The sequence below is a fragment of the Staurois parvus genome, unplaced genomic scaffold, assembly GCF_062004578.1.
Source record: "Staurois parvus isolate SC_StPar_1 unplaced genomic scaffold, SC_StPar_1.0 ptg000575l, whole genome shotgun sequence".
In the NCBI taxonomy this organism is placed as follows: domain Eukaryota; kingdom Metazoa; phylum Chordata; class Amphibia; order Anura; family Ranidae; genus Staurois; species Staurois parvus.
The window spans coordinates 7,863,830-7,890,868 of NW_028318371.1; the positions used below are offsets into that span (position 1 = coordinate 7,863,830).

General features: G+C 47.1%; 2 protein-coding genes across 7 annotated transcripts in view; one reads left to right on the forward strand and one right to left on the reverse strand.

The window, feature by feature from the left end:
- Positions 1-602: 602 nt before the first annotated feature.
- LOC149450415 (interferon-stimulated 20 kDa exonuclease-like 2) lies at positions 603-26,253 on the reverse strand. 2 transcript variants are annotated; one of them, XM_089692099.1, is made up of 4 exons: positions 26,105-26,253; positions 21,006-21,824; positions 13,301-13,501; positions 603-799 (listed from the first exon to the last, which is right to left on the reverse strand). In XM_089692099.1, exons 2-4 carry the CDS (start codon positions 21,723-21,725, stop codon positions 686-688), a joined length of 1,035 nt encoding a protein of 344 aa, XP_089548225.1. In that variant the 5' UTR covers positions 21,726-21,824; positions 26,105-26,253; the 3' UTR covers positions 603-685. The 2 variants fall into 2 exon arrangements, with proteins under 2 accessions (XP_089548225.1, XP_089548226.1); XM_089692100.1 differs by lacking the exon at positions 26,105-26,253 and adding an exon at positions 25,721-25,853.
- METTL25B (methyltransferase like 25B) overlaps positions 25,840-27,039 on the forward strand; it is a 65,402-nt gene continuing 64,202 nt past the window's right edge. For 2 of the 5 annotated variants that reach the window (XM_089692095.1, XM_089692097.1), the window contains exon 1: positions 25,852-26,158. The gene's annotated coding sequence lies outside the window, so the exon portion shown is untranslated. The other 3 variants (XM_089692098.1, XR_016315266.1, XM_089692096.1) reach the window with 3 other exon arrangements.

Sequence of the window (27,039 nt, forward strand, 5' to 3'; positions counted from 1 at the left end):
GAGCCAATTAACCTTCCAGCATGTCTTTGGAGTGTGGGAGGAGCCAATTAACCTACCAGCATGTCTTTGGAGTGTGGGAGGAGCCAATTAACCTTCCAGCATGTCTTTGGAGTGTGGGAGGAGACAATTAACCTACCAGCATGTCTTTGGAGTGTGGGAGGAGACAATTAACCTCCCAGCATGTCTTTGGAGTGTGGGAGGAAACTGGAGTACCCGGAGGAAACCCACACAGTCACAGGGAGAACATGCAAACTCCAGGCAGGTGGTGTCGCGGTTGGGATTCGAACTACTGTCAGGCAGAAGTGCTAACCATTTAGCCACTGTGCTGCCCATCAACGGTTTTGGAATAAAATTCATTATGGACTCCAACCAGGTGTAAAAGAACAAAGGAAGATGGAGTTTGGTTTTAATTGTTGTTACTTTGCTGGCTGCATGCTTGTTCCAGAACAGTGAAGGATTCAGACAGTGCAGAACTTCTGCCGGGTGCTGTCGTCATCCACATGAACCTGCAGTTACAGGAAGATGGAGGTCACTAAAAAACACATTTTCATCCAAGAACAGAAAAGTAGATTATATAGCAGAAAGTAAAAACACAACACGAATGGCCTTCACTGCGATGTTTTATTCCATGAAGAGGTACAAAGCGATAGTTCCCATGTTTATAAAACTAAAAACCCCCCAAAGTTCATAATGTGGCTTGGCCGGATGCCAGCTCTCTCTCGTACTCGGCCTCCACAATGCGGTACAACTCCATGGTTGTCTTGGCGTCCTGCACGGAGGAATGGCCGCCTCTGCCGGTCTGCAAAGGAAAAGGAAGGAGACGATTACAGCAAGAACGGTCTAATGCGAGTTTCCCCGAGTCATTTTTTTTTCTTAGTCCAAAAGTACTATGATTATTGTAGATCCCACCATATCTCTCATGTGACACAATATACTGTGCCAGGACAACATTGCTATTCAGCTGCTGTTACAACGAGATGATTCTCCCCCTCCACCCCCGTCTGCAATGTTGGCACCTGGATGCTGAGCCGCTTAATGGCAAACTCCACCTTTAATGATTCACCCAGAGTATAACAAGAAGCACAGTTGCATGATACAGGAAAGGGTCAGAGACTGCAGACATGGTACAGGAGACGGTCAGAGACTGCAGACATGGTACAGGAGACGGTCAGAGACTGCAGACATGGTACAGGAGATGGTCAGAGACTTCCCACATGCTACGGGAGATGGTCAGAGACTGCAGATATAGTACAGGAGACGGTCATAGACTGCAGACATATTACAGGGGACAGTCATATACTACAGATATAGTACAGGAGACAATCAGAGACTGCAGACATTACAGGAGATGGTCAGAGACTGCAGACATATTACATGGGATGGTCAGAGACTGCAGACAAATTACAGGAGACGGTCAGAGACTGCAGACATATTACAAAAGACGGTCATAGACTGCAGACATATTACAGGGGACAGTCATATACTACAGATATAGTACAGGAGACAATCAGAGACTGCAGACATTACAGGAGATAGCCAGAGACTGCAGACATATTACATGGGACGGTCAGAGACTGCAGACATATTACAGGAGACGGTCAGAGACTGCAGACATATTACAGGAGATGGTCAGAGACTGCAGACATATTACAGGAGATGGTCAGAGACTGCAGACATATTACAGGAGATGGTCAGAGACTGCACATATATTACAGGAGACAGTCAGAGACTGCATATCTAGTACAGGAGATGGTCAGAGACTGCAGATATAGTACATTAGACAGTTAGAGACTGCATATCTAGTACAGGAGACAGTTAAGAGACTGCAGATATAGTACAGGAGACGGTCAGAGACTGCAGATATAGTACAGGAGACGGTCAGAGACTGCAGACATATTACAGGGGACGGTCATATACTACAGATATAGTACAGGAGACAATCAGAGACTGCAGACATTACAGGAGATAGCCAGAGACTGCAGACATATTACATGGGATGGTCAGAGACTGCAGACAAATTACAGGAGACGGTCAGAGACTGCAGACATATTACAAAAGACGGTCATAGACTGCAGACATATTACAGGAGACGGTCAGAGACTGCAGACATATTACAGGAGACGGTCAGAGACTGCAGATATGGTACAGAAGACGGTCAGAGACTGCAGATATAGTACAGGAGACGGTCAGAGACTGCAGATGTAGTACAGGAGACGGTCAGAGACTGCAGATGTAGTACAGGAGACGGTCAGAGACTGCAGATGTAGTACAGGAGACAGTTAGAGACTGCAGATATAGTACAGGAGACAGAGACTGCAGACATATTACAGGAGATGGTCATATACTACAGATATAGTACAGGAGACAATCAGAGACTGCAGACATTACAGGAGATAGCCAGAGACTGCAGACATATTACATGGGACGGTCAGAGACTGCAGATATATTACAGGAGACGGTCAGAGACTGCAGACATATTACAGGAGATGGTCAGAGACTGCAGACATATTACAGGAGATGGTCAGAGACTGCAGACATATTACAGGAGATGGTCAGAGACTGCACATATATTACAGGAGACAGTCAGAGACTGCATATCTAGTACAGGAGATGGTCAGAGACTGCAGATATAGTACATTAGACAGTTAGAGACTGCAGATATAGTACAGGAGACAGTCAGAGACTGCATATCTAGTACAGGAGACAGTTAAGAGACTGCAGATATAGTACAGGAGACGGTCAGAGACTGCAGATATAGTACAGGAGACGGTCAGAGACTGCAGATATAGTACAGGAGACGGTCAGAGACTGCAGATATAGTACAGGAGATGGTCAGAGACTGCAGACATATTACAGGGGACGGTCATATACTACAGATATAGTACAGGAGACAATCAGAGACTGCAGACATTACAGGAGATAGCCAGAGACTGCAGACATATTACATGGGACGGTCAGAGACTGCAGACATATTACATGGGACGGTCAGAGACTGCAGACATATTTCAGGAGACGGTCAGAGACTGCAGACATATTACAGGAGATAGTCAGAGACTGCATAGCTAGTACAGGAGACGGTCAGAGACTGCAGATATAGTACAGGAGACGGTCAGAGACTGCAGATATAGTACAGGAGATGGTCAGAGACTGCAGATATAGTACAGGAGATGGTCAGAGACTGTGAACATGCTATAGGTGTTGGAGACTGAAAACATGCATAAGGAGACAGTCAGACTGGAGACACAAGACTGATAGAAATCATTGCCTTAAAGTGATTAGGATCCTTTTCCACAGTCATCCGGATTCAGTTTACATCAGTTTTCACTTCAATTTTCAGTTCACATTACCCTCTAACAGCAGAATGTAAACACTGGGGGCAGAGTGTACAGCAAGAGAGGGGGCTCTGTCACTTTTTGGCAGGGGGGGGGGTGAAGAGTACACAGAGGTCCTGTCACTTGCTGCTTTGGGTGTGGCTTGGAGCCCAGGGCTGCCTGTGCACATGGACGCACACAGCATTGCATGTTAGAATGTGGTTCTGGGATAGGAGGGCAAGGGTGGCTACAATAGGACTCCAGGGGACCCGGTCACAAAGCAAAACCACCCTCTAAGCAAAAATGAAGGGTAGAAAAACTATGAAGGCTGAACATAAAGAAATGACAGGTTACCCAGCAGGCAGAGCAGCAAGACCTCCTTTTACCAGGACGGCTTTAACCCCTTGCCCCCCCCCCCCCCCACTCTACATTTACTGTAACGGGCGGGACGGGCAATCAGTCACATATATAAACGTGACCGCCTTCTTCCAGGTTTGGGGCGCACGTATGCATGCCCCCCTGCCGACCCGTGCTGTGATTGGACATACCATGAGTTTGGCAGCTGATTTCAGCCAATGATTTTTGCAGAAGTCAGCTGTGTCCACTCTCATACACAGAGTTCTGTGTTTACAAAAACACAGAACTCTGTGTATAAGGAACAGCAATCTACTTTCAAGCCACATATTAAAAGCAGCACCTATGACACACATTAACCCCTTGATTGCTCCTATATGTTAACCCCTTCCCAGCCATTGTCACAAGTACAGTCTCTAGTATCAGCACTGATCACTGTATTAACATCACTATAGATGCGAGACCTCCAAGCCAGCGTCAGATTGCTCGCCACACTATCGCAGTCGCTGATCACCTATAAGTCGCTGATCACCGCCATTACCAGTATAGTGTCTATAGCTGTGTAAATTCCAGTATATATACCACAGATTGTAGATGCTATAACTTTCACATAAACCAATTAATAGATACTTAAGATTTTTTAAATTTTTTTATTTATTTATTTCAGGTACTTATATAGCGCCATCAATGTACGCAGCGCTTTACATATATATTGGACATTCACATCAGTCCCCGCCCCCGAGGGGTGTACAATCTAAGGGCCCTAACTCACATTCATACATACACATATTAGGGACAATTTAGACAGGAGCCAATTTACCTCCCAGCATGTCTTTGGGGTGTAGGAGGAAACCGGAGTACCCGGAGGAAACCCACGCAGGCACAGGGAGAACATGCAAACTCCAGGCAGGGGGTGCTGTGGCTGGAATTCGAACCAACAACCCGAGTACTGCCAGGCAGAAGTGCTAACCATTTAGCCACTGTACCAAAGACATGTAGCAGAATACATTTTGGCCAAAATTTATAAAGAAATTCGACTTTCTTTTTTATTTGGATTAGTTTTATAACAAAGTAGAAAATGTATTTTTTTCCCCCCAAAATCTTTGGTCTTTTTTCATTTATATAAGAAAAATAAAAATCCCACCAAAAGAAAAAACTCTATTTGTGTGAAAAAAATTATAAAAATTTCATTCGGGTATGGTGTTGTATGACAGAGCAATCGCCAATTAAAGCAGCGCAGTGCTGAAAATGCTCTGGTCATGGAGGGGGTAAAACCTTTCCGGAGGGCAAGTGGTTAATTATAAAAGATGAGACTGTTGAGTAAACAAAAACCAAGTACGTCAACTCAAACCTCAAAATTGCGTGCACCAGCAAAACATTATAGTACCCTAGAACTGTACAGAGGCGGCCAAAAAAAACCTCCACAAGGCATCAATACAAAGCTAACCATAAATAAAGTCCCTAAAATAATTACTCAAGTGTGCATAGGAAAAACCGTATATGTGCGCTAGTGTGTCCTAGGTGCACAAAGTTTTAACTTAACATACTTAACATAAAAAAACAAACATAAAAAAATGAAAACAAAACAAAAAAAACATAAAAACAAATAAAAAACAAAACACTTTATATTTTGCCTACTTTTATTACTATTACAAGCTAGGTAACTTTATTAAACTTCAAGCACTGACAAGGGCACTAATTTGGCAGTGTAAGAGCAGGGCCAGGGCTTCATAACTCAGAAGACTGAGGACCAGGGTGGATAAAAATCAATGATTTTTTTAAAAAAATTGGATTTTTTTTATTTAAATCGGATTTTTTTTAAATAAAATGCTTTTTGAGGAAAATATATTACCATCCAAAGGTTATTCCATCATGAAATAAAGATTAGTTTTTTAATTATGTAGAATAAGGCTGTATATGTTTAACCATTTCAATACCGGGCAATTTTCCCCCTTCCTGCCCAGGCCAGTTTTCAGGTTTCAGCGCTCTCAAACTTTGAATGAAAATTGCGCGGTCATACAACATTGTACCCAAACTAACATTTTATCATTTTCTTCACACAACTAGAGCTTTCTTTTGGTGGTATTTAATCACCGTCGGGGTTTTTATTTTTTGCTAAATTAACAAAAAAAGACCAAAAATTTTGAAAAAAAACCACATTTTTCTTTGTTTCTGTTATAAAAGTTTACAAATAAATAATTGTTCTTCATAAATTTAGGCCGAGATATTGATTATATTACTTATAAAACACTTGCAATAGGGTCAGTGTTTTGTTTAGTATCGGCTTCACTGGTGCTGACCCTGGGATGTTTAGTCTGTATTTGCTAACCACTTGGGGTTCCATTGTGTTTCTCATTGTTAATGCCTTGATTTTCGTTTGTTTTGCCTCTGCTAACCCGTTGATAACTTTGTTTTTTGTTAAGGAGATGCTTGCAATACTCGTCTTGGCCCTCCTCTCTCCTACATTTGTCTTCCCTCGTTTCAGGCCTTGCGACCGTCTCCACATTCTCCAACCCTTCCCTTATATGTGTGTTCTGGAGTTAACCAGACACTCGGGCTTGGACAGCGTGGGGACGGTTTTTTGACCTGATTTATACCTCTCAGAATTTATTTCTGACCCAGCCTGCGCTTTAGTGCCCCACACATGACTTACACTTTGCCACTTCATGGAGTTGGTATGCGACCCTTCCTACGCGCGTTTTTTCTAGAACCTCCTAAACCTTCTGTCACTACCGACCTCCTCCCGCCTCTTCACATATTTTCTCACCTGATTCCATATTTTGGCGTGACCACCGGCCGGCGGTGGCGTTTATTCTCGTTTCGGCGTCCTCCTCGTTCCCCACACAGTGGGCTCTGTGAGCTCCTACTGATCGTCTATACGGCGCGTTTCACTATATAGTTTGTTTCCATTTCTTGCTTCTCTTTCTTTTCTTTCTCTTTCCACCTTCTTCTTACTTTCTTTCCTAGCTATCTTCCCCCCCCCCTTTTTTTTTTTTTCTCTTCTCATAGGGAACAGCGGGTCTCTTCCCCAAGCCGTTTATCTTTTCCACTTTTTCTTCTTATTCTCCCTCCCCCCTTTTTTTTTTTTTTCCATTCCCTTTCCCCTCATCCCTAGTGCATTTTACTGACGGGTTACCATGTCGGCCTCCACCTTAGTCTCAGGGCCATTATCCTTGAAATGCCTTTCACTCAATGCCAAGGGCCTGAACGTGCCCGAGAAGCGTTCCATGTTGCTCTCCTACGTGCGTAAACAAAAAGCGGATGTGGTCTTCCTCCAAGAGACGCACTTTCGCCAGGATTCTATACCCAAACTTTTCAATTTCCATTTCCCTACAGTTATCCATGCTGCTAACCCTCTAGCCAAATCAAAGGGTGTTGCCATCTTACTCGCTAGACATTGTCCTTTATCGGTGTCGGACTCCCTTGTTGATCCAGAAGGCAGATATCTGTTTGTAAAGGGTTTTGTGCTAAGCGACCTGTTACACTGGCCAATGTATATGCTCCTAACACCAAGCAGGTTACTTTCATGCGCTCAATTACCACCGCCCTGGCTGGGTTCCAATCCGGAATGTTGATTTTAGGGGGCGACTTGAATGTCCCACTTAGCCCGCTGTTAGACTCCTCTTCAGGTAGCTCCTTTCTGCCGTTCAAGGCCCTTAAACAAATACGCACACAACTACAACATCTACAATTGCATGACTCCTGGAGAACCCTTCACCCTTCTGTGAAAGACTACACATTTTACTCTGCTCCCCATAATAAATATTCCAGGATAGATTATTTCTTCCTGTCGCAATCGGATCTCCCACTCCTCCATGCTGCTTCGATAGAACCTATGGTTCTTTCCGACCATCACCCCATCACCATGACCTTGCGGTTCCCTGATGTGTTCATTCGCTCGAAATTTTGGCGCCTGGATGCTTCCCTTCTTGCAGATCCCGCTATTTTACAGGAGACACGCTCCAATCTAACGGAATATTTTTCCCTAAATTCCTCTCCTGATATCTCCCCCCTCACGCTGTGGGAAGCCCACAAGTGTGTTATCCGTGGCTTCCTCATTGCAGTGGCGACAAAGTGCAAAAGAGATAGACAAGAACATTTGAAATTCCTCACGGGCAGGATACACTCCTTGGAGAGGGCGCATAAACGGTCTCTGGCCGCGTCGACCTTATCTGAACTAACGAGTCTACGCTCACAACTTCTTACTGAACTGGGTAGGGTGGTTAAGAAACGATTCATTCTTTCACAAAAGCTGTATTATGAATTTGCTAATAAGAGTGGGAAGTTTCTCGTCAGAGCTCTCCGTGAACAAAGATCCAGCATGACGGTGCACAGAATTAGGGGTTCTGATGGCACTATAGCCACTTCTAACCCTGACATTGCCACCCACTTCGAACAATTTTACACTTCCTTATATAATCTCCCTCCGGAACATCCCCCTCTGCCCACTGACAATTCCAGGGCCTCCCTGATTTCCGAGTTTCTCCGCCGTCACGGCCCGGCGGCCCTCTCGGAGGACTTGGCTGCATCGTTGGAAACAGACCTGACACTGAATGAGGTGCAGTGTGCTTTGCAACGGATGAAACCGGGTAAGAGTCCGGGCCCGGATGGCTTTTCGGCGGCCTATTACAAATCTTTCCTTGACATCCTGGGTACCCCTTTCCTATCGGCATTCAACACTTTCTCTCAAGACCCTCAACCTCAAAATCGCCTTCTGGAAGCCCATATCACAGTTATTCCTAAAGGTGACAAGGATGCCACACAGGTTTCTAATTATAGACCCATCTCCCTGCTGAATGTGGACATTAAAATCTTTACGAAAATCCTTGCCAATCGACTTCTTCCTCTGCTCCCCTCCTTGATCCATTTGGACCAAGTTGGATTTATCCCGGGTAGGGAGTCCAGGGATAATACCATTAAGGCCCTCAACCTCCAACATTGGCTCTGTAAATCTAACTTTCCCGGTTTCTTCCTTTCCCTGGATGCGGAGAAGGCCTTTGATAGGATCGCCTGGGACTATCTGCAGGAGTCTTTGGTGCAACTGGGTCTGGGTGAGAAGATGCTCAATTTTATAATGACCCTGTATTCAGGCCCTACTGCGCGTGTCCGGGTCAATGGCCATTTGTCAAACTCTTTTCCTTTGGGCAACGGTACGCGTCAGGGTTGCCCCCTTTCTCCACTCTTGTTCGTCCTTTCCTTGGAGCCCCTCCTACGGAAGTTGCGCTCTAACCCCGACATCAAAGGAATTGCGGTCTCGGATAAGGAATATAAGCTTGCGGCTTACGCGGACGATATTCTTCTTTTCCTTGCCGAACCGCATATTACTCTGCCAAATTTACTAAAGGACTTTGCATTTTTTCGTTATTTGTCGAACTTTAAGATTAACTTTTCCAAGTCTTTCGCTCTCAACATCACCTTGCCTTCGGAAGTAGTTTCTGATTGTGAGTCGCGTTTCCCGTTTCATTGGGAAAGGGACTCACTTTCTTATTCGTCGCAACCCCGACGATTTATATGCTAAGAATTTTTTACCCACTCTTCGTTCTCTCCAAGGGGATCTGAATAAATGGCACCGTCCTTGCTTTTCGTGGTTTGGAAGAGCTGCGATAATTAAAATGAACATCCTTCCTCGCCTTCTCTACCTCTTTCAAACTCTGCCCATCCACATACCGCTTGCCTTCTTCACATCCTGTAGGAGGCTCTGTTCTCTATTCCTATGGAACCATAAACGCCCGCGCATTTCTTTTTCCCAACTGATTCTCCCTAAACTTAGTGGTGGTATTAGCCTTCCTGACCTTCACCGTTACTATTTGGCGTGCCAGCTCTGCCGTGTAGTGGATTGGCATGTCCACTCTGCTTCTAAGGACTGGGTGCAACTAGAACACGCCTTCTCGTCCGCACCCCTGATTTCGATCCCTTGGCTGCCGCTGAAGGATACGCCTCAGGTCCTTCTTACTCTCCCTTTGGTAGGCCCTACCCTGAAAGCCTTCCGCTATACCTGCAAATCAGCATCTATTTCTGCGTCTTCGAATTGTCTCACTTCCATCCGACTCAACCCTGACTTTCCCCCTGGAATGCACAAGAACTTTCTATCTGAACATTGGCCGCATGATCAAATTTTGGCCAAACACTTTCTCCACGAAGGCAAGATGAAATCACTCCACGAACTGCGTGACAGCTTGGGTGCCCGCGATTTTCCTCTCTGGGTTTATTTGCAAATACGGCATTATCTGCTCTCGCATAAACCTTTCCGTGATTGGACCCGCCCTCTTACCCCTTTTGAGGATATTTGCTCGAAAGGAGAACCGCGTAAGCATTTGATTTCAGAAATTTACCCTCTCTTAATTGAGAATAGGGCCTATAACTCCCTGCCCTCCTGTCAGGCCTGGAATAGAGATTTGGATGATAATTTGGCGGATTCCGACTGGGCACGTGTATTCAAATATTCTCATAAATGCTCCCTTAATGTCTCGACGCAGGAAAACGGTTACAAATTGGTGTCGAGGTGGTATCGCACCCCTTCACGAATTTCTCATTTCAATCCTTCTTATCCCAATACCTGTTGGAGGTGTGGGGCTGCGGACGGATCATTTTTACACATCTGGTGGTCCTGTCCGAGCATTCAACCGTTTTGGCAAGAGGTCCATAGGATTGTAGTATCGGTGACGACCGTGCCTCTGGATCTGTCTCCGGCCCAGTTTCTCCTCCATCATTCCTCCCTTCCGGGGGGACAATTTCATAGATCTTTGGCCATGCATATGGTCAACGCGGCCAGACTCTGCCTTCCCGTCCTTTGGGGCTCTTCTCGCCCCCCCTCTGTTCGTGATTGGCTTGTCTGTGTGGGTAAAATGGCAGACATGGAGGAACTAATTGCGTCGGCCCTTGACACTCCCACTAAATTTTCCCACATTTGGGCCTGCTGGATCTACTTCACAACTACTCCTACGTACAGGTCTCTTATGGACCATCAGGTCTGACTTGGTCCGGCTTTCCTGCTGATGTTACTTCTTTACAGTAGTTTTTGTGATAGGCACTGAGACTCTTTTCGACAATGTATCCCTTCCCACGAGACTCTGGCGTTAGCTTAACTCCTATCCCCATGCATGGGTAACCCCAGATATTGCTGTCATTTCTCACCCCATATGTTTCCCCCCCCCCCCCCCCCCCCACTATTAATTTATTTTGGAATTTTTTTTTTTTTTTTCTTCACCTTCCACCCCCATCCCCCTCTTTCTGTTTCTATCACTTTTCTCTCTATTTCCCTTTCTCTCTTTTCTCCTTTCTCTTTTCTTCTCGCCTCTCGCTTTGCTATGCTACCTGGAACACTAGACATGCCATCCTTTCACTCTCCCCACTTCCATCAACGGCTCCTACCACAACGTATGCCGGTTTTTGTAACTCTCCACCTTGCCATAAGTTTTTGTCCAATTCCTACGTTCAGATGCCATGACCACTCTTCCTATCGCTACAGCCCTGCTTGGCGAAGCACGAGCGCAGGGGATATTATATGATGCAATTGCATCCCATACTATACTATATTGGCTCCGGTTTGTTGCAAGCATAACCTTATTGTAGTCGGGTTTTGTATTATTGCATTATCATTATCTGTATTTTCTTGTTTGAGTTACTGCTGTATCGCTGTAGGTTGTGCCTGCTGTTTCGCTCAGGCACCCTGTACATGTCTTTTGTACCATTATGTTCTTTCTTAATAAAGGCTTTCTTTTTGGAAAATAAAAAATTTAGGCCGAGATGTATTCTGCTACATGTCTTTGGTGAAAATAACCTAAATTAGGATGTATTTTTTAGTTTGTAGGAAAGTTATAGAGTTCACAAACTATGGTATAGATCTGAATATTGATCAATCCTGAAGTACTGAGAGCCAATCTAATTTCTTGAGGTCCAAGAATGTCAGAACAGTACAGATATCCCCCAAATGTCAGGACAGTACAGATATCCCCCAAATGTCAGAACAGCACAGATATCCCCCAAATGTCAGAACAGTACAGATATCCCCCAAATGACCCCTTTTTGCAGAGTAGACAGTCCGACGTACTTCATAAGAGGCATGGCGAGTTTTTTGAAGTTGTATTTTTTTTGTCATAATTTTTCGGAAAATAAAAAAATTAAAAAAATAATTTTCACTATTTTGTTTTTACATACTGTCACCAGTGCAGTACAGCGTCATCATATAACTGGCATGGCGGTGAACAGGGACACTGACTGGTGACAGTATTTTTAATTACATTTTTTTTAAGATTTTTTTTCATATTTTACTATGACCAAAGTAGTACAATGTTACCATAGTAACATTGTACTACTTTGGGGAAGTGATCAGTATTTTTTTTTTTTTTTTACACAATTTGCTTATAGCAAAGAATTACTTTGCTATAAGCAAGCATTTACCAGACTGAAATCGATTCATTCTGTTTTTTTTTTTTTTTTGTGCTTAGCTGTGATTTGGCCACAGCTAATCACATGACATGTGCATGTGACCTGCTGTGACCATTCACAGCTAGGCACTAGTATACAATGGATGGCATGAATGAAGCCATCCATTGTATACAACTGTCATGTGACCTGCTGTGATTGGTCGCAGCAGGTCACATGGCACCGGCAACGGAGGCCGGTAATCAGATCTGTCATCGGCCGCGCCCGAGGTACACGGCCGGTGACAGATTGCGCTGCTGCGCGGCTCTGCAACCGCACGAACTGCGCATGTGCGGGAGGACGCCAAATGGCGTGCACCTGGAAAGGTAAAGCATTTTTGCTGCCGCCGGGCGGCAAATGGTTAATTGTTTTGGTAAATTCCATGAATCCATTCACAATGTCAGGCTCTTCCAGAGGTGTTTGTAAGATTATTGGGCAGTTTCTCTGCCTACAAGATATTATCACAGATGATCGGTTTACTTTTGCAGTTCTCAAAACTGAATTTGACTCAGCGGAGATCACATGCCTCTTCTTCACAGCAAAAATGTTATAACATGAACAGAGTTAAGAAAAAGACCTTCATCCTAACTTCTACAAACCTATGAATACAGAATCAACCCCTTCAGTGCTAAGTTTCAAGAAGTTCAGTGAATAGAATAGAAACAATATTTTTCTGATTGTTTGGAGTGGAATAGATCTGCACAAGAAGAAAGTGAAACTAAGTGTGAGGAGGAGGGGCTGACAGTGTGAGGGGGAGGGGCTGACAGTCTAAGTTTCTGAAAATATATATATTTTTGTTTAGCCAAATTAGTTAACAAACATGGATGTTTAAGCAAATCACATCTGCTGGAATGTTATTGTTTCAGATGAATAAATCTATTTAAATTGTTATTATTAAGGTAATGATTATTTTTCTCCTTCCGAAGTACAACAGAAAAGTTGTCCAAATATGAATGATTAACCTATTAAACTGGGGATAAAAAAACTAATATGAAAAGTTGTTATTCTAAAAATCTTCATCTACTTGTATATTAAAGTTATACCAGCAAGAATTAGTCTTTATGTAGAAAACTAGGATTTACATCAAGCCTTACTGACTAGTGATTTAAATCAAATCCACCCTGCTGAGGACACAAATAATACACCCAAACGACTCGTGTTTGCAGCACCAGGAGTTTGCGCAGCACAGGAGAAGGTAGTACGTAAGTTACCTGGATGTCCTTGCGGAGAAGCTGTTTGGCCAGGCGTTTTAGTGACGCCATCTCCTTCTCCGGGAAGCCCGCCTTGCGGTTCAGCAGTGGGATCTTCGACGTGTCTCGGGTCATCTCCTTGGGATGGAAGTATCCTAAGGCCTTGTAGTCATTGTGGATGGCGTGACCGATCACTATCTTCCCATGAAGGATCTTTAGGATCTGCAGAAGAGTGCTAGTTTACATCTTACAAAGATCTTCAAGATCTCTGGCCAGTTCCAGAGCCACACAGACACACAGATACAAAAGTCTATAAACGTACGTCTTCTATGTCACAAGAACCACATTTTCCAACTCCCTAATCACTTCAATATCGGGCCAAGTCTGACACATATCACATATATGTAAAAATCTATATTACTAGAAAAAAATCTAAAAAAAAAAAAAAAGGAAAAAATCTAAATTACTCAGAATGTCCCAAACAGGATATAATAATATTATATGGTAGGTTTGGGGCAACAGCGCTTTAAATCATTTTTATATAATTTTTTTTTTTTTAATTATTTTATTAACTTGTTTTTTTTTACACTGTCCCTAATTTTTTTAAATAAATTTTACTGCTACCACAAGGTATGAACATCCCTTGTGATAGCATGGGCCGTGACAGGTCCTCTTTATGGAGCGATCTGGTCTATTAGACCCCAGATCTCTCCTCTGGCCTCCAATGCAGATGATCAGATCAGTCTGAACGTCTGCATTCCTGACCGCTAACAGCCAGGTAAACAAAGAACTGGGAGTGACTAAAACCTCGTCGCTGCCGATTTCTGGGGTCACAGAGAGGGGGGAACGTCAGTTCCTCTCTCTCTATTCACTGCTGCAGATACCACCGGTCGGATTGGTCACAGTCTCCCAATCAGATAGGAAAGCTCGGGAATGGAGGCGTTGGGGGATGGGGGGTGGATGTAGGGGTGACAGGTGCTTTCAATTTTTTTTTTCTTAATTTTTAATTTAAAATATTTTTTTTTTTAAAACTTGCCGTTTTGCAATACAAAGCAGCATGCTTACACTGTAAAACACACATAGCACACAGTTAACCCTTTGATCGCCCCCGATGTTAACCCCTTCCTGCCCAGTGTCATTAGCACAGTACTTTTTATTAGCACTGATCACTGTATTGGCGTCACTGGGGATGTCAGTGGCAGTTAGTCAGTTTCCCCCCCAGTGTCAGAATGCCCACCGCCATTACTAGTATAAAAAAAAATCCAGTATACAGGCGTACCTCGGTTTATGAACATCTCGGTTAACGTAATTTTCGGTTTACGAATGAAAATCCATTAAAAATAATGGCTCGGTTTACAAATTTTTTTCGCAATACGGATTGATTGGTTTTCAGTGCATTTATGACATTTTTTTTAATCATCTCCCTGTTCAGTATTTATGCCTTTAACCCCTCGCCTACCAGGCACCATACCCCCTTATTTACCAGGCCAATTTTCAGCTTTCAGCGCTGCCGCACTTTGATTGACAATTGCGTGGTCATGCAACATTGTACCCATATGAAATTTTGATAATTTTTTTCTCACAAATAGAGCTTTCTTTTGGTGGTATTTAATCGCCACTGGGCGCTTTACTTTTTGCGCTATAAATAAAAAAAGTGCAAAAAATTTGAGAAAAAAAAAAAAGTTTCTTTGTTTCTATTATAAAAATTTTCAAACAGGTATTTTTTCTCCTTCACTGATGTGCGTTGATGAGGCAGCACTGATGGGCACTGATAGGCGGCACTGATAGGCGGCACTGATAGGCGGCACTGATAGGCAGTACTAATGAGGTGGCACGGATAGGCGGCACTGATAGACAGCACTGATAGGTGACACTGATGATGGGTACTGATAGACGGCACTGACTGGCATCACTGCTGGGCACTGACTGGCGGCACTGACTGGCACAACCCCTGGGCACTGACTGGTGGCACTGACTGGCAGCACTGCTGGGCTGCAATGGTGGGTGCCACTGGTGGGCAGCACTGGTGGGTGGGCACAGGTGGGTGGCACTGGTGGGCGGGCACAGGTGGGTGGCACTGGTGGGCGGGCACAGGTGGGTGCACTGCTGGGCACAGGTGGGTGCACTGCTGGGCACAGGTGGGTGATCGGCTGGGCACAGGTGGGCGGAGTTAGTGGGTGCACTGCTGGGCACAGGTGGGCGTAACTTGTGGGTGGCACTGCTGGGCACCGATCATCAGGGCACTGATCATCAGTGCCCTGATGATCGGTGCTGATCCCCGCTCTGACAACTGCCGGTTCTCGGCAGTACTTTCCTCACGATCTGACAGCGTGAGGAAAGTGCAGCCGAGAACCGGCACTTGCATTTCCCTCTGATCAGCGTGTCATTGGACACCGCTGATCACGTGGTAAAAGGCCGCTGTGATTGGCCTTTTACCACATCACGTGATCAGCTGTGTCCGTAGGACACAGCGATCACGGAGATCGCCGGGTGCGCGGCCCCTGGGGCGCGCAGGAGAGCGCGTTCTGGGGGGACGTCATATGACGTCCACTCAGAACTGGCCGGCCGCAGTGTAGCCGTCATTCGGCTATCTGCGGTCGGCTACTAGTTAAAATGCACTTTATAAAGAGTTTTGAACAGATAGAATCCTTTTTTTTTTAACTTTTTTCTGACCTCTGGACCCTGGAAGCGCACGGCACCGATCGCTGTACGAGACTGAGAACACCGATCGCTGTACAGGACCTCCCTGTGAGGTCCCAATCATGTGATCACTGATTGGCCAATAATAGTAAGCAAGATGTCACTTCCTGACATTATTGCTTACTACTTGTGAAATCTGTGAATGATCACCGAGGTCACATGGTACAGGGCTATTCACAACAGCCTTGTATCATGTGACAAGCTGTGACCAATCACAGCTCACACAGTATTTATCAATGGTTGCAAGAATGCAACCAGAGAGAAGGAGAAATGATTGATTTTACAGCATTTATGGGTGTAAAAGCAATCAGTGTAAAAAAAAAAAAATCTTCATCACCCACCACAAGTAGTACAGTGTCACCATGGTGACAATGTACTGCTAGGGTGACAGAATGTTAAGAAAAAAAAAAAACAAATAATAATATAAAAAAATATATAAAAATTTAAAAATGTGTTTTGACAAATTAGAATTTTTGGTTATAAACTAATTTGGGTTATTTTATTTTACTAAAAATATAACAGAATAAATTTTGGCCGAGATTTATGAAGAAAGATTATTGATTTGCAAAATGTTATAAGAAAAACACTTTTTTTCCAAATTTTTGGACTTTTTCATTTATATAGCAAAATAAATAAAAATCCCAGCGGTGAATAAATACCACCAAAATAAAGTTTTATCTGTCTCAAAAAAACGCTACAAAAGTCATTTTGGTACAGTGTTGCATGACTGCGCAATTGTCATTTAAAGTGTGATAGCACTGAAAGCTGAAAATTGGCCTGGACAGGAAGGGGGTGAAAGTGTCCGGACTGGAAGGGGGTGAAAGTGTCCGGACAGGAAGTGGTCAGGGGTTCTGAATTGTCCTAGAGCAGAATGAAAACTCTTACAAGGTTTAACCAGTGCTCTGCTGGACACTAATAGAAGTCACAAGACTGCTCTAACTGCTGATGAGAACAGGTATTTAGCAGTTTATATTTACTAAAATAATTGCATTTCCATGTTCCGTGGGAGACCAGATATAGTGAATGCAGGGTCCAGGGAGAGCAGATATAGTGAATGCAGGGTCCGGGGAGAGCAGATATAGTGAATGCAGGGTCCAGGGAGAGCAGATACAGTGAATGCGGGGTCCGGGGAGAGCGGATACAGTGAATGCAGGTTCCGGGGAGATCGAATATAGTGAATGCAGGGTCCGGGGAGACCAGATCTAGTGAATGCAGGGTCTGGGGAGACCAGATCTAGTGAATGCAGGGTCCGGGGAGAGCGGATATAGTGAATGCAGGGTCCGGGGAGAGCAGATACAGTGAATGCAGGTTCCGGGGAGATCGAATATAGTGAATGCAGGGTCCGGGGAGACCAGATCTAGTGAATGCAGGGTCTGGGGAGACCAGATCTAGTGAATGCAGGGTCCGGGGAGAGCGGATATAGTGAATGCAGGGTCCGGGGAGAGCGGATATAGTGAATGCAGGGTCCGGAGAGAGCGGATATACTGAATGCAGGGTCCAGGGAGAGCGGATATAGTGAATGCGGGGTGCGGGGAGAGCGGATATAGTGAATGCGAGGTCCGGGGAGACCAGATATAGTGAATGCAGGGTCCGGGGAGAGCAGATATAGTGAATGCAGGGTCCGGGGAGAGCAGATATAGTGAATGCAGGGTCCGGGGAGACCAGATATAGTGAATGCAGGGTCCGGGGAGACCAGATATAGTGAATGCAGGGTCCGGGGAGAGCAGATATTATTATTATTATTATACAGTATTTATAAAGCGCCAATAGTTCGCTCAGCGCTGTACATTACAAAGGGGGACAGGACATGTGACAGAACAATACCAATACAATGCAAAACATGAGGGGATTGAGGGCCCTGCTCTTTCAAGCTTAATATAGGATATAGTGAATGCAGGGTCCGGGGAGACCAGATATAGTGAATGCAGGGTCCGGGGAGACCAGATATAGTGAATGCGGGGTCCGGGGAGACCAGATATAGTGAATGCAGGGTCCAGGGAGACCAGATATAGTGAATGCAGGGTCCGGGAAGACAAGATATAGTGAATGCAGGGTCCAGGGAGACCAGATATAGTGAATGCAGGGTCCGGGGAGACCAGATATAGTGAATGCAGGGTCTGGAGAGACCAGATATAGTGAATGCAGGGTCTGGGGAGACCAGATATAGTGAATGAAGGGTCTGGGGAGACCAGATATAGTGAATGCAGGTTCCGGGGAGATCGAATATAGTGAATGCAGGGTCCGAAGTTTAGTAACACTAAAATTATACACCCGTGTGCATGAGTCCCAGAGGACCTCTTGGCACAGGCACATCTATGGTGCTGGATTAGCAGTCCGCAAGCTGGAAATAATACCAGCAAGGGATCTAGGTGACGAGTACAGTTGGCGATGTGCAAAAATTAAAGTGTTTCTAAAGGCAGAAGGATTTTTTTTTTACCTTCATGCATTCTAAACATGAAGATAAAAAACCTTCTGGGTGCAGTTCCCCCCTCAACCCCCCTTACACTTACCTGAGCCCCATCTCCATCCAGCGATGTGCATGAGAGCCACGGCTCCCCCGGGTCTGTCGCTCCTCATTGGCTCACATAGCAACAGCAGTCATTGGCTCCTGCTGCTGTCAATCACAGCCAGTAAGCAAACGAGGAGAGAGTCAGGCTCTGTGTGTGAGTGTATCCATTCAATATCCATTCACAGGAGTGTGGCTCGGAAGTGAGTCTGCTTGTTTTGGATGGGGGGGGGGGGGGGGGGTTGTAGGGGGGAGGGGTCAGGGCTGCTGGTGGGGGACCCGAAAAGAAGAGGATCGGGGCTGCGCGTAACATGTTTGCTGGGTTTTATTTGTAAAATACAACCTTTAGAATCAAATATAGTGCCGCAGTAGGTAACCTTTATATATATATATATATATATATATATAGACACACACACATATAAACAAACAAATGAAAACAGCACAGCGTTTGTACGTTGAGTTTTTTTTCAGCAGCATTGTTTGATTGTGTTGTTTCTTTGGCACAGGTTATGTCACAAAAAATTAATTATATATATATATACACACACACACATATATATACATATAAATACTTAACTAGATGGCTTCAACACCAATCCCAGCTGCCACCAAGACCTGAGCGATCAAACACCGCTGATCACTCAACTCTTGGAATGCAAAGATCTGGTGATTGTCAGTCTTCAGCTCTCCGTTCCTCCAGTGCTCACTGTGGAGGAGGAGGGGCGGCTGGCTCAGGCTTTCTGTGGACCACTGAGAGGCTGAGCCAAGTGCCGGTCCAGGCTTTTGGGTGGATCCCAACCATATAGTCTGGATCTTTTCAGAGCTGGACCAGCTCCGTGACTTCAGCCGACAAAGGACTTTAGCCCCATCAGCTTAAAACGGGTCACAGGAGTGCAGAATAAACCGCACTCCAATGGCCAACAGAAGTACAGCCGAAAAAAAGCTTTGGCCATACCTCTCCTTTATTGCGCTGTCCAAGGTGCTGATAGTACCAGGATTACACTTTTTGTGTCATTGAAGGGTTACTAGACCCCGGACCCTGCATTCACTATATCCGCTCTTTCTGGACCCCGCATTCACTATATCCGCTCTCCCCGGACCCCGCATTCACTATATCCGCTCACCCTGGACCCCGCATTCACTATATCCGCTCACCCTGGACCCCGCATTCACTATATCCGCTCTTTCTGGACCCCGCATTCACTATATCCACTCTCCCTGGACCCTGCATTCACTATATCCGCTCTTTCTGGACCCCGCATTCACTATATCTGCTCTCCCCGGACCCCGCATTCACTATATCCGCTCTCCCTGGACCCTGCATTCACTATATCCGCTCTCCCAGGACCCAGCATTCACTCTATCCGCTCTCCCCGAACACTGCATTCACTATATCCGCTCACCCTGGACCCTGCATTCACTATATCCGCTCTCCCCAGATTCTGCATTCACTATATCCAGTCTCCCTGGACCCCGCATTCACTATATCCGCTCACCCTGGATCCTGCATTCACTATATCCGCTCTCCCCGGACCCTGCATTCACTATATCCTCTCTCCCTAAACCCTGCATTCACTATATCCGGTCTCCCTGAACCCTGCATTCACTATATCCACTCTCCCTGGACCCTGCATTCACTATATCTGCTCTCCCTGGACCCTGCATTCACTATATCCGGTCTCCCTGGACCCTGCATTCACTATATCCGGTCTCCCTGGACCCTGCATTCACTATATCCGGTTGCCCCGGACCCTGCATTGACTATATCCGGTCTACCGGGACCCTGCATTCACTATATCTGGTCTCCCACAATACACACAACATGGAAATGCAACTATTTTAGTAAATATAAACTGCTAAATACCTTTTCTCATCAGCAGTTAGATCACTCTTGTAACTTCTATCTGTGTCCAGCAGAGCACATGTTAAAGCTTGTAGGAGGAGTTTTTATTTTGCTCTAGGAGGATGCAGGACCCCTGACCTCTGTATGGAGAGTGCTGACTGGCCCTGTGCCCGCATGCACTCTTCCATAGAAAAAAACAAACCTCTCTAGCAATACACACTAAACAGAGCAATGCACAGAGTGTCTCCACACCATATGTCTGATCAGGAGATAAGAAATGAACACTGGAAGAAGGGGAGGATCAGAGAAGACAGGATCAAACAGCTTTTTTACACAATGCAGAGGATTAACCCCTTAGGCTCCACCGTGGGTATAACAAGCATGCTTTACTGTATCTACAGACTGATTGTACTGTTGCGGGTTTAATAACACTTTAAAGCAGAACTCTAGGCAAACAACAGCCCTCCCTGAAGGACATACAGTGGTACTATCAGCATGGAAGTATGGGGTACGCAGCTCCCAAGCCCTGAAGCCACCCCCATGAAAGATTTGCTGCTAAACACCAGCAGGGGCTCCTCCTAGGCCCCACAAATCCAAAGAAAGCTGCGCTCAAAAACTGCTAATATTATTTCCCCGACCATGAGCGCGACTCCCAGTGATTGGCGGTTGCTCACCTCTTTTTGTGCGGCAGGCAACGGAACGGCGTTGACCAAGTGTTCCCTCCTTATTCCGCTCCATTTTGTTCTGTAATCTGTGACGGGGTTGGCTGGTTTGATGTACTGATCGTACACCACGTCCCCATTATAAGTGACAATGCTGCAGCGGGCCAAGGCACTGACGCTTCCTTTCAGCCCCGTGCCCACCATCTCACAATCTATGGCCACTATTTTGTAGCTGGGGGTGGAAGACGTCGAAGGGATTCCGCTGTCAAACTCGCTCGGCGGGACGATCTTCTGAGAAGGCATCAGTGGCGGGAGTACGGTGTCAGGCGGCTCGGAAGAACAGTGGCCCATGGATGGCGTAAACGTCGCAACGCGAGAGTGATTAGCGCCTGAGGCGATGCTGATGCTCAGAGTGCCGGACTGGCACGGGGCCCCTGTGGTGACCGACCTGGAGAGCGTGGATGGGGGCCTCTGCTGGTTGGAATAGAATAAGTTACTATGTGACCCGTCAGTCCGGTGCTGTCCATTGTGTTTGCTGTGGGCCCAGGAATTCCCCTGTTGCTCCTTCTGCTTGTTGGGGGTCTTTTGGGGCAACTGTTTCTGCTTCAGGAACCCCCTTTTTTCCAAAAACTTTCTCCTTTTGATAAAACGGTGATGCTTGCCGCTCCCGCGTTCAGCATGTCCGCTGGGCGGTCCGCCCGACAAGTCCAAGTTCAAAAGCATCTCCGCCATGATGGGTTATACGGCCTCGGAGGTGGGAATGTGGATAGTCCGGAGTTCAGGGATGGGCGAAATAGAATGCGGAGCTGAGCATCGAGGAACCGTCATCGCCTAGGAAACGGAAATACAATGCGAGGAATTAGAACCCAGCATGTCGGAATATATTCTGTATACATCTGATGGCGTCTACCACTGGATACGAACCTCGGCTGTGCCAGGTACCAACTGATCTGACCGGTTCTCTTTAACCACCTCCCATCCAGCCGTTGTATATAAACGGCCTGATGGTGGCAGTGCAGGGGCGGGTGGCAGTTTATAAACGGCCTCCCCACACCTCTGGGAGTGCGCAGCACCACAATTCGGTGCCCGCTGTGTCCTCCAGACACAGTGGAACACCAATCGTTACTGGGACCTCTGTGCGAGGTCCCGATCATGTGATCACTGATTGCCCAATCAGTGATCACATGCAGAGTAGTAAGCAAGATGTCACTTCTGACATCATTGCTTACTACGTGTGAAATCTGTGAATGATCACAGAGGTCACATGGTACAGGGCTATTCACAACAACCTTGTACCATGTGACAAGCTGTGACCAATCACAGCTCACACAGTAGTTCTCAATGGCTGCAAGAATGCAGCTAGAGAGGAAAAATGATTGCTTTCACAGCCTTTATGGGTGTAAAAGCAATCAGTGTATAAAAAAAAAAATCTTCATCACCCTCCACAAGTAGTACAGTGTCACCATGGTGACACTGTACTGCTAGGGTGACAGTATGTAAAAAAAACCCCATAAATAATAATATAAAATAAAAAAAAAATGTAAAAAAATGTTTAAAAATTATACTTTTTGGTTATAAACTAATTTGGGGTTATTTTTGTACTAAAAAGGTAACGGAATAAATTTTGGCCAAGATTTATGATGAAATACTATTTGCAAGAAAAACGCTTTCTAAATTTTTGGACTTTTGCATTTACATAGCAAAAAAAATAAAAATCCCAGTGGTGAATAAATACCACCAAAATAAAGCTTTATCTGTCTCAAAAAATGCAAAAAAATTCATATGGGTACAGTGTTGCATGACCGCGCAATTGTCATTCAAAGTGTGATAACACTGAAAGCTGAAAATTGGTCTGGACAGGAAGGCGGTGAAAGTGTCCGGACTGGAAGTAGTTGCCCGCTGCCCTATAGCAGAAATACTGCTACAAGACGGCAGGGCTACGCAAAATCACGGATATATCTGTGATTTTGCATTTCCAGGTAGGGGGGCGTGAGTGTGCCACTCGCACCCTACCCTCGCCGCCACTGGCAGCTTCAGCTGTCAAACACCGGGTCCCGGCCAGTGATTTCCCACTTGAACCCGCCAATCGCCGAGTATCACTGCCAGGGGAGAGGTCTGTATGTATACAATACAGATCTCTCCTGTCAGCACCAGCACATTTGCATAGCAGAGCACACAGTTTACCCTTTGATCACCCCAGATGTTAACCCCTTCCTGCCCAGTGCCGTTACTTTGTTTTAAGATTCCGACGCGTTTCGTGGGACAGAGCCCGCTTCTTGAGGGCACAAAACAAAAGCACAAATTCCTACAGCAAGCAAAAACAGAACCAGAAACATATCATCAGTATGCAGTCATGCAAGATTATACAAAAGAACAACAAAAATAATCAGCTGATGATACCAGAACATTCCCAGATGGCTCATGCAAAGTATAGGTCAATTGTATCCGGATGGACAGAGGGGGGGGGGGGGGACCTCCAACAACCAGAAATAATGATCATCGAACAAGGAAGGATCCATGTCCACTTGAAGACTTGTACAGCAGCATCGTCATTCAAGGGAATCACAACATACATTGGTCAAAAAAACAATGAATTTCATACCTATTTTTTGACCAATGTATTCTATGATGTTTTTGTGCACTAAAATTCATTGAAGTGCATTTTTTTTTTTTCAAAAAGAATTTTACGCTTGAAAAAATACTTTGCGACATAAAAAGAATTGCTACAACCAACACTAAGGCCTCCGCTTTAAGAAAAAATCTCATGTTGGGGGGTTCTAAGTAACAGCGCAGTGTGATAATGCAAATTTGTTCCCGTGTTGGCGAGAAGCATCTGACTTGGCCTGGGCAGTTAGCGGTAGACGAGTGCAAGACGCGGCTGTGGCAGCAAGCCACGCCTTTCCTGGCGATGACCCCCTCGCGCGCGCATGCAAGCCGTGCCTCTCCTGGCGATGCCCCTCTCGCGCGCGCATGCAAGCCGTGCCTCTCCTGGCGATGCCCCCCCCTCGCGCGCGCGCATGCAAGCCGTGCCTCTCCTGGCGATGCCCCCCTCGCGCGCGCATGCAAGCCGTGCCTCTCCTGGCGACGCCCCTCTAGCGCGCGCATGCAAGCCGTGCCTCTCCTGGCGACGCCCCCCTCTCGCGCGCACGCAAGCCGTGCCTCTCCTGGCGACGCCCCTCTCGAGCGCGCGCGCGCAAGCCGTGCCTCTCCTGGCGATGCCCCCTTCTCGCGCGCGCATGCAAGCCGTGCCTCTCCTGGCGATGCGCCCCCCCTCGCACGCATGCAAGCCGTGCCTCTCCTGGCGATGCCCCCCTCTCTCGCATGCAGGCAAGCCGTGCCTCTCCTGGCGATGCCCCCCGCACGCGCATGCAAGCCGTGCCTCTCCTGGCAATTGCCGCCGCCCCCCCCCCTCGCGCGCGCGCATGCAAGCCGTGCCTCTCCTGGCAATTGGCCCCCTCTCACGCACGCATGCAAGCCGTGCCTCTCCTGGCAATTGGCCCCCCCTCTCTCTTGCACGCATGCATGCATGCATGCATGCAAGCCATGCCTCTCCTGGCGATGCCCACCCCCCTCTCGCGCGCGCATGCAAGCCGTGCCTCTCCTGGCGATGCCCCCCTCTCTCGCGCGCATGCAAGCCGTGCCTCTCCTGGCGATGCCCCCCTCTCTCGCGCGCATGCAAGCCGTGCCTCTCCTGGCGATGCCCCCCTCTCTCTCGCGCGCATGCAAGCCGTGCCTCTCCTGGCGATGCCCCCCTCTCTCTCGCGCGCGCATGCAAGCCGTGCCTCTCCTGGCGATGCCCCTCTCTCTCGTGCGCGCGCATGCAAGCCGTGCCTCTCCTGGCGATGCCCCCCTCTCTCGCGCGCGCGCATGCAAGCCGTGCCTCTCCTGGCGATGCCCCCCTCTCTCGCGCGCGCATGCAAGCCGTGCCTCTCCTGGCGATGCCCCCCTTTCTCATGCATGCAAGCCGTGCCTCTCCTGGCGATGCCCCCTCTCTCTCGCGCGCGCGCATGCAAGCCGTGCCTCTCCTGGCGATGCCCCCCTCGCGCGCGCATGCAAGCCGTGCCTCTCCTGGCGATGCCCCCCCTCTCTCTCGCGCGCGCATGCAAGCCATGCCTCTCCTGGCGATGCCCCCCTCTCTCTCGTGCGCGCGCATGCAAGCCGTGCCTCTCCTGGCGATGCCCCCCGCGCGCGCGCATGCAAGCCATGCCTCTCCTGGCGATGCCCCCCTTTCTCATGCATGCAAGCCGTGCTTCTCCTGGCGATGCCCCCCTCTCTCCCGCGCGTGCGCACAAGCCGTACCTCCCTAGCGATACCTTTCGAGCGCAAGCCGTACCTCCCTAGCGATACCTTTCGAGCGCAATCCGCACCTCCCTAGCGATACTTTTCGAGCGCAATCCGCACCTCCCTAGCGATACTTTTCGAGCGCAATCCGCACCTCCCTAGCGATACTTTTCGCGCACAAGACGCACCTCCCTAGCGATACCTTTCGAGCGCAAGCCGTACCTCCCTAGCGATACCTTTCGAGCGCAAGCCGCACCTTCCTAGCGATACCTTTCGAGCGCAAGACACACCTCCCTAGCGATACCTTTCGAGCGCAATCCGTACCTCCCTAGCGATACCTTTCGAGCGCAAGCCGCACCTCCCTAGCGATACCTTTCGAGCGCAAGTCGTAAGTTTATAAACACTTACAATACTCCTAGCTCTTACAGAAAATGAAGCCCGCTTACGTGTAGCAAACGTCGCACAACGGCAGCAACTGATCCATTAGTGGAGAGCAGAGCGCGGCCTTCCGCTGCACACGAGACCGGGACCTTTCCTGCGGGGCTGACAGAGGGCCCGCGTCAGAGCGGCAGCGCAGCGGGGAGGAGTGGCCAGTGACGCGCAGGCCAGAGCCCAGTGCAGCCGACGAAGGAAGACAGGAGCGCGGCCTACAGCAGCACTTGAGGCAGGGACCTTTCCTGCAGGGTTGGCGGAGGGCCGTATCAGAGGGGCTGGGTAGAGGAAAGGCGAGGCCGGTGACGCGGAGGCCGGAACCCCGTGAAGGGGTGAGGCAGACTGGAGGGCAGTAGTCCGGTGTCGGCACGGGAGAGAGAGACGAGGAATAAACTCACCAGCAGCTGAGGCCGGGCCGGAAAAGAGGAAGAGAAGAGAGGCGGAGTCTTCCGGTAACGAACTTCCCTCCTATACAGAGAGAAGGCCGCACAGGGAGGAGAGTGAGTGCTGAGGGTGTATGAGGGGAGCAGGGCCCAGACATGGGACGGAACTGGGACTCCCATACATAGAAACCGAACTGCAGCCAATATGTCTTTCTAATTCTGCATGGAGTAGGGAAACGGTTCAAATCTCTGTCAGTGACCCACATTTGAAAACATTTATCGCTTTTCCTGTCCCTGTGACTACCATAAAGGACCAGCAACGTCTTTTTTAACCCCTTGCCCTCCAGAGGACCCCCCCCCCCCTTTCCTGACCAGGTCATTTTTTTGCGTTACGTTGACTGACAATTGTGTGGTCATGGAACGCCGCACCCAAATGAAATTTACATCCCACGAATTGAGCTTTCTTTTGGTGGTATTTGATCTCCTCTGCGGTTTTTCTTTTTTGTGCTATAAACAAAAACAGACTGACAATTTTGAGAAAAAAAACAATATTTTGGACTTTTTGCTATTAAACATGTCCAGTACAAAAATGTAAAAAATCAAATTTCATCATAAATTTGGGCCAAAATGTATTCTGCTCCATGTCTTTGCTAAAACAAAATCCCAATATGTGTAAATTAATTGGTTTAGGTGAAAGTTATAGTGTTTACAAATGGCGGTATAGATAGTGGGATTTTTTTATTTTTACTATTAATGGCGGCGATCAGCGACTTATAGTGGGACTGCAGCGGGCATTCTGACACTGGGGGGGGGAACTGACTTGGTGTCACTGACATCCCCAGTGACATCAATACAGTGATCAGTGCTAATAAAAAGCACTGACACCATACTAATGGCACTGGACAGGGAGGTGTTAACATGAGGGGCGATCAAAGGGTTAACTGTGTACA